We start from the raw sequence: 8,339 nt of genomic DNA, 5'->3' as shown, positions 1-8,339 counted from the left end.
AACACCTCAGCGGATTCCGCAACTAATTCCATTTTTTGAGACTCTTGGAAAGTAGCAGAAGTACTTTCACCTAAATCTATAATTTTTGTACTTTTAGACGATATTGGATCTAACGCACCATTGTCTACCTGATGATTCTCTTCATTACTCTTTTCAGGGACTGGATCATTCATGGAACTTTCATCAAATGAAATATCAATTGATTTCTTCTTGAGATACAAATTCTTGTTGAACACCTCAACGGATTCCTCAACAATAATTCCATTTTTTGAGACTCTTGGAAAGTAGCAGAAGTACTTTCACCTAAATCTATAATTTTTGTACTTTTAGACGATATTGGATCTAACGAACCATTGTCTACCTGATGATTCTCTTCATTATTCTTTTCAGGAACTGGATCATTCATGGAACTTTCATCAAATGAAATATTAACTGACTTCTTCTTGAGATACAAATTTTTGTTGAACACTTCAGCGGATTCCTCACCAATTTCCATTTTTCGAGATTCTAGGAAAGTAGCAGAAGTACTTTCACCTAAATCTATAATTTTTGTACTTTTAGACGATATTGGATCTAACGTACTATTGTCTACCTGATGATTCTCTTCATTACTCTTTTCAGACACTGGATCATTTAAGGAACTTTCATCAAATGAAAGTTTAATAGACTTCTTTTTGAGATACAAATTCTTGTTAAAAACTTTAACAGAACCCTCTTCAATTTCTATCTTTTGAGAACCACCAAAAGAATTGTCTTCGGCTGAATCTGTATTATTCACAATTTTGGAAGACATTAGCTCCACAGGAACATCAGTAACTGGAGCATATTGCTCAGGACACATTTCAGGGATTGCATCATTTAAGGAACTTGAATCAAATGTAAGTTTAATAGACTTCTTTTTCAGATACATATTTTTGTTAAATACTTTAGCAGATTCTTCTTCAACTTCCATTTTTGGAGATCCTTCAACAGATGCAAAATCATTGTCCACAGATTCTGTAACATTTGCCGTTTTAGGGCATAATAGATTAAGAGATACTTCAGTAGGAGGACTATTCTCTTCAAGGTTCTTTTCAGGGATTAAATCATTTAAAGTGCTTGAATCAAATGTAAGATTAATAGATTTCTTCTTAAGATACAAATTTTTGCAAAATACTTTAGCCGATTCTTCCTCATTTTCCATTTTTGGAGATCCTTCAGAGGAAGCAGAAACATTTAGGGCTGATTCAGTAACATTGGTGATTTTAGAAGATAATGGATCCGAGGAACTATCAGTGACCCCACTATTTCCATCATGACTCTTTTCAGTGATTGGATCACTTAAGGAACTTGAATCAAATGAAAGTTTAATGGACTTCTTCTTGAGATACAAATTTTTGTTAAAAACTTTAGCAGAATCCTCCTCAATTATCATTTTTTGAGCATCTCTGAAAGGAGCAGAAACTTTTTCTACTGATTCTGTAACATTTGTAATTTCGGAACACGACGGATCTAAAGTGACTTCAGTGATTGGGCTATTCTCCTCAAGGCTTTTTTCAGAGATTGGATCATTTGAGGAACTTGAATCAAATGAAAGTTTCAAAGATTTAAAAGAATCAGCAGATGAATCTGTGGCATTTGCAATTTCAGAAGATAATGGACCTGAAGAAACATCAGTGACCAGAATATTTCTTTTAAAACTCTTTTCAGAGATTGAATCACTTAAGGAACTTGACTCGAAGGGAATATCAATAGACTCCTTCAGACACAAATTCTTATTAGATACCTTATCAGTTCCCTCATCCATGGCTTTCAGAAGATCATTTAATGAAATATTTGTGTCTACTTCACTTTCTATTGATCTATTTTCATCTTCATTGGTAATGGCATTACAAATTTGGGAAGATTGACTTAAATTACATCCACTTACACTGTCATTTACAGAATTATTACTATTTTGGACCTCCATTAACTCAGTATTTCCATCTTTTGTGGTTTCCTTGACTAAATCTTTGGACAAAACCACTTCATTATAGCTTCCTTGATGATTTTCAGTAGTCAATTGTTTTTTTTCTTTATCAATAACTACATCATTATCATTCTCAGAAGAATTATTTATGACTGTATTACTTGCATTTAGGTTTCCATTTGAGATATCATTTGTAGTTTCATCACTATTTTTGAGTATTATTAACTCTTTAGAAACACTTTCAGTTGATTTTAAAGCATTTGTAATTTCAGAAGATAATGGATCCAAAGAAATATCAGTGACCACATTATTTCCTCCAAGGCTCTTTTCAGTTATTAGATCACTTAAAGAACTTGAATCAAATGCAAGTTTAATAGACTTCTTCTTAATATACAAATCCTTCTTAAAAATCTTAGCAGAATCCTCAATTTCCATTTTAGAAGATAATTCCAACGAAACATTCTCAACCTGACTATTTCCCTCAGAGATCTTTTCAGTGATTGAATCATTTATGGAACTAGAATCAAATGTAACATCAATTGGCTTTTTCTTGAGAAACAAATTCTTATTAAATACATTCGCAGATTCTTTATCAATTTCCATTTTTTGAGATACTTCCGCCACAGCAGAAATATTTTTGACTGATCCTGTAACATTTGCAATTTTGGAACATGATGGATCCAAAGAAACTTCAGAGACTGGACTATTTTCCTCATGGCTCTTTTCAACGATTGAATTATTTAAAGAACTTGAATCGAATGAGATATTAATAGACTTCTTCTTAAGATACACATTCTTATTGAATACTTTAGGCGATTCCTCATTAACAGCTTCCAAAGAACCATTCACATTATCTCTGGATATGCTTTCATCAAACTCATTTTCTTTCGCAGATTTTAACTGACTTCCATTAGTTTCTTTATTTGATTGAATGTAAGAAGAATCAATATTAGAACTCGGGATTGATTCTCCCTTTGTGCTGGTATAATTTTTCTCAGAACATTTCACAGCTTCCAAATCATCAATATTTAGATCAGAATTCAACTTGCATTTCCTGGATGCATTTTTTCTTTTAGAAGGCAAAGAAATTTTGTTGATTTGATCAGTCTCAAGGCTCTTTTCTGAAACCGAATTGTTTAAGGAACTCGAATCAAAAGAAAAATTAACAGATTTCTTCTTGAGATATGAACGCTTGCTAAATACTTTAGATGATTCCTCTTTGATTTGATTTGATTTTCTTGATCCTTTAAAAGAATCCGAAATATTTTCATCAGTTTCCGTGATCTTTCTTCTTTTAGAATATAATGGATCCAAAGAAACATTGACAACTCGACTATTCCTCTTAAGGCTCTTTTCGGAGATAGAATTGTTTAAGGAACTTGAATCAAGGGAAATATTAACAGATTTCTTCCTGAGATACAAATGCTTGTTAAATGGTTTAGTAGATTTCTCGTCTGGTTCCATTTTTTTGTTTTCAGAACTTCCTTCAAAAGAAGCTGATACATTTTCATCTGTTTCTGTAACATTTATATTGCTTTGCAAAGATGAAATATTTTCTGATGATTGTGAAATACATAGGGAACTTTCACTACTTTTTTTCTTCTTCTTTCTTTTTTGATTGAGGCTTCCCCTGGGAAAAAGTGTAGCTAAATCTGTAGATTTGACTCTTTCAAGAAAACTCCCACTGCCAATAACCTGACTAGGAGAAATGTCAGAGTTGTTTGTGAGTATAGTTTCATTTTCAATACTCAGCACTGATGGTGGACCATTTAGACCTACAAAAAATGGTTTTAATCAGCAATATAGACAATGTATAATATTAGTGTATTGTAAATGGTTTTCAATAAATTTCTCTATAATTAACCTAATCCAATATAAGGTAATAAAACTTTACAGAAGTCATTGAATACATCAAGTTCCTTCCTTTTATTAATGATATTCCGACCAAATGTGCAACTCTAGAGTTTAGCTGAAACTTTACATTATGAGTATTAAAGATATTAAATATTTTACTGAAATAAAATAACATATTTATCAAAAGACATATTAACAGTCAACAAAAAAAGAAAAGGGACCCATATTTACACAAGTTAGCTAATTCAATAATAGCTAATTATTTAATAATTTAAGAAACTGTTTCTTATCTGATAAGCTCCTATAAATTACAAAACATAACCATAACCCCAACCCTACAAAATAATTAAGCAAAATATCTCATCTGAAGAGGTTTCTTTTTCTTTTAAGTCTTCCATTAAACTAGATGCAGTAAATAGTTTCCTTACTCCACTAAGAAGTTAAGGAACCTGTTCACTGAGGCACAGTGTTTTTTAGAATATCCTCATTAGAAGAAAAAAATTCAATGTATTTAATTATTCAATGTTGATTTATATAAAAATAATAAAACTTAATTACCCAATAATGAATCGTGGATATTGGACAGGTCAGTGCAGTCTGCTAGAACTGCCACAGAAGAATTTCGGGACATGATGTGTCACTCCATCAACTTTCACTAAAACAAAAAAATAATTGTTTACCAGATCAATTGGAATTTTTTCTTCCATTAAAACAAAACTTACTAGATAATTCCGTAATAATAAATTAATATTTTAATGAGTAAATATAAATCTGTAGCATGAACAGGTGGGCCTGCTAGACTCAGTTGCTGTTATTTATCTACTTTCTATATCAAGATCATACATTTGACACTGTACTTATTTATGTGTATAAAAATTAAATTAAACAACCCAACAAAATCTGGCATGGTTTGTGCATCACACAATTTTTGGCAAAACTAACGAATATTAATTTTGTTCCTGCCAATAATCCAACAGTTAAACAAGGTGTAAAGGTATTTCAGAATATTTTTTTTTAATTCATCATTTAATAAGCCCGGTTAGACTATTTCACCTATCTGGTATTAAAAAACACTTAATTTTAATTTTACATTTATGTAAAAAGTTTAATCAAAATCATTAGGGCCTCTTATTTTCATAAAATGCTTGAAAAAAAAAAAAAATGTAAAATTGATTCCCTAAGGTGACACTTCCAGTTGGTCGATTTTAACAAACAATTTACTGTGAGATCCTAGGCATACACCTGTCCTAAATATTAAATTTTAGTTTCATGTGACTTACTGTTTTTGAGGTAGTCTGTTCATACAGACAATTTAACAAAATTTTGCACAATAGTAATACTTCAACTTAATATACACTCCATTTTTGAAGAACAAAAATATATTGTATGGAGATAGTCTGGATGGGTGTCAATAAAGGTAAAAATAGTAGAAAAAACTACCTTTTACCTTCATTGACTACCACTCGGACTATCTTCCTACAATCTACTTTATACAGTCAACTATCTTCTTCAAATAAAAACAAAAGTAGCTCTTAACTATTAATAGATTACTTCGTAGGTCTTTAAGTATCTTATAATTTATGTTCTGAACGACCACAGCTCTGATCATCATTCAAATTTACATACGGGCAAATCATCTATAGTAAAAATAAACTAGATCAGAGCACTAAAATCTATGATAAATAAGCGTTCAGACCCACCAGTCACCAATGATTCTTAAATTAAAGAAAAAACTGTGATCATATAGAAGAAAGAAGCTAAATTTCAAAAATACTGTCATAAAAATACAATTAAAAATTAATAGTTGTAATGTTGATAATAATGAATTAATATTACTAAATTCAAACAAATTGGGCGCCTCTCCAAACAGTATAACTGTAATATTACTGACTTGAGTAGGGGATCATGGACATATTTCAAAAAAGACATTTTTTATATTCTTAACTCTTTATATACAACTGAATATATTTAATAATGACTAAATTGTATAGTAGAAAGCAGCATGCTAATAAATATAATATATTAAGTATACTTGTCAATATTAACAAACAAAATACACTACAGATTAAAGAAAATAATTCTTGTTTGTCCGAAGGTTTCTAGATAATAAATAAAAATATAAAGAGTCAAAACATGTTTACAGCTTAACATTAAAACTTTTATATCAATAATTCACAAGAACTGCTTAAATGTATTATAATGAAAGCAATTAAGCAATAAACCAATTCCTAAAAGTGACAATTTCATGCATTACTATTCTTTTCGTATTTGTAATTACTATTTCATTTTGACAGTCTTTCCTTCGATGACTACTACAACGTAAAAATAAATTATCACTTAAAAACAAACTTAAAATATACAACTTATTATTTAAACCGTTATGGACTTACACCACTCAGGTGTGGGGCTTCAGCAACAAATCTTACCTTCAGACCATTCAGATCTTCCAATCCGAATTCCTCCGATACATCACTCACAATCCCTTTTATATCACAAACAAATCATTATACAAGGACCTGACACACAATTTGCAACTGACATCATAAACAAACAGTACATAACATTTTAAGACTCACTCACTGGACACCCCAACCTACTGGTACAAACAATACTGACTGACACACTACTACTAAATCTGAAAAGACTAAAACGCCTTTGGAGCAGAGATCTGCTACACTAGGTGGATGTACCATGTCGGGAGTGTCTTCATTGGAAAGTTTCTTCACTCCTAAATGTCTACTAATCCTGTGGGGAAGTTTTTAAATGAATCACAAATTGCCCAAAAGGAAAAAAAAAATGCAAAATAAGGAATAATATTATTCTTTTTGTAATAATGAAATTCAGTCACTAACTATGAACATATAATGAACTGAATGGCCAAAATATAGATCATGATACATCAATGAAAATGTTTTAACCTCACATAATATTAATTAATATATGAAGACTTACAGATAACCACAAGAAAAATATTTTCTGTAATTCACAATAAAAATCAAAGGTCCTATAAAATATTTTTAGTAAGGAATTTTTCTTTGATTTCTTAATTACAAATAACAGTGCATACAAAAAACAGAAAATACCACGACAAAACAAACAATAAAAAAAATCTTAAATGATGGTAAACAACAATAAAAAAAACACTGTATCCAGACAATACCCTTCTTAAAAACATGAATAATTGTTTTGTTTTATTCCAACAGTTCGGTTATTTGTTGTTTATATTATTGTTCCAATAGGTGATTAAGAGCATATTATTCGGAAAACATTAAGATAATTTTGATCAGCAGAACAATTTAGAATAAATCATATTTGAATAAACTGAGAAAATGTCAAAAACTAACTAAATTTAACATGATGAGATTGTATGGAACAAAAGTAAAGAACGAAAAGAAGTAACAAGAAATCTCTTAATATCTTAAAGATTGTTGGATTAAAAACTAAATAATTAGTGTCCATTTTTCATCATTTTGTATGTAGCATATCCAGAAACAAATAGCCGAAATAATTCTAAAACACCTTGAAAATGTACATTGGCTAACTAGGATACTTTCAAAACCTGTAATCTGTCATACTTTTCACTGATAACAAAGTAAGTTCTAATCTACATACAATAAACTGAAATTTAAAAAATATCAAGTAATAAATGAATAGATTTACCAATAACAATTATATTACTTCGAAATAAGCATACTCGAATATTCAAGTAGAGCTGGATTCATTCAAAAATGTAATATAACATAGGAAATACTTGACTTACCACAATTATGAAAAATGTTATGATACCAACGTTAAAACGTTCACAGATATAAATCTTCGAGGGTCACATCAGCTTTAATAAAACTAAATACACATAGAATTGTCAAAAGTTTGAGCACACAACAATCAACCGTTAAACTTTGAGTAAACTAATAAACATGGCGGGAACAAACCTATTTGCCCTCGTAATCCGCGAAATGGTCTATTGCTTGTTAATGATACTAATTTAAACAATAATTTTATAATTATATTCAACATATATTGATATAAAAACCTATCTGGATATGTAAAGACCTTAAAAAAAGACATTTGGTGTAAATTAATGTCAAGAATTTCAAACTTTATCGCTGGTAGCGCTATCTACTAACTAAACATTTTTTTTCGAAGTTCAGGAGGAACCAGAGCTGACGACTATTTTAAGAAAATCTGATTTCTATTGGTTTCTTTGTCAGTTAGTGAGGCATGAGGATGACCGAAATATTTCAAAAAGAAGAATATATTGAGGTTTGTTTATAATTCCTAAATAGAGTAAACAATCATTAGTAGGAAAATATTAAATTTATTTATATTCATAATAATTTAGTGCATTACTAAAAAGAAGTCTGTAAATTTTTTTTAAATAATGTTTTGTAAATCTATTTTATTTTTTCAGATTTCTGGTCAAGGGCTTACCCAGGATCAAAACTAGGGGGGGGGGCAAGCCATGGTCGTTCAGGTTGTGACATTTCAGCACGGAAAAGGCGAATTAAACCAAAATTGTACATAATTATAGCAGTGC

The 8,339-nt window shown here is 30.1% G+C and overlaps 1 protein-coding gene across 2 annotated transcripts; it reads right to left on the bottom strand.

Moving 5' to 3' along the window:
• Positions 1-22: 22 nt before the first annotated feature.
• LOC106684557 (serine-rich adhesin for platelets) lies at positions 23-7,867 on the bottom strand. Of its 2 annotated transcripts, none has more exons than XM_024361217.2 (3): positions 7,563-7,867; positions 4,361-4,457; positions 23-3,723 (listed from the first exon to the last, which is right to left on the bottom strand). In XM_024361217.2, the coding sequence occupies exons 2-3, from the start codon at positions 4,431-4,433 to the stop codon at positions 170-172; spliced, it is 3,627 nt and encodes a 1,208-aa protein (XP_024216985.1). In that variant the 5' UTR covers positions 4,434-4,457; positions 7,563-7,867; the 3' UTR covers positions 23-169. The 2 variants fall into 2 exon arrangements, with proteins under 2 accessions (XP_024216985.1, XP_024216986.1); XM_024361218.2 differs by lacking the exon at positions 7,563-7,867 and adding an exon at positions 6,229-6,537.
• Positions 7,868-8,339: the final 472 nt, after the last annotated feature.

This window comes from Halyomorpha halys, unplaced genomic scaffold, assembly GCF_000696795.3.
Source record: "Halyomorpha halys isolate HHAL.00 unplaced genomic scaffold, Hhal_1.1 Scaffold591.1, whole genome shotgun sequence".
Classification (NCBI taxonomy): Eukaryota; Metazoa; Arthropoda; class Insecta; order Hemiptera; family Pentatomidae; genus Halyomorpha; species Halyomorpha halys.
The sequence above is the reverse complement of the archived record's forward strand: the minus strand, read 5'-3'. Positions and strand labels throughout refer to the sequence as shown.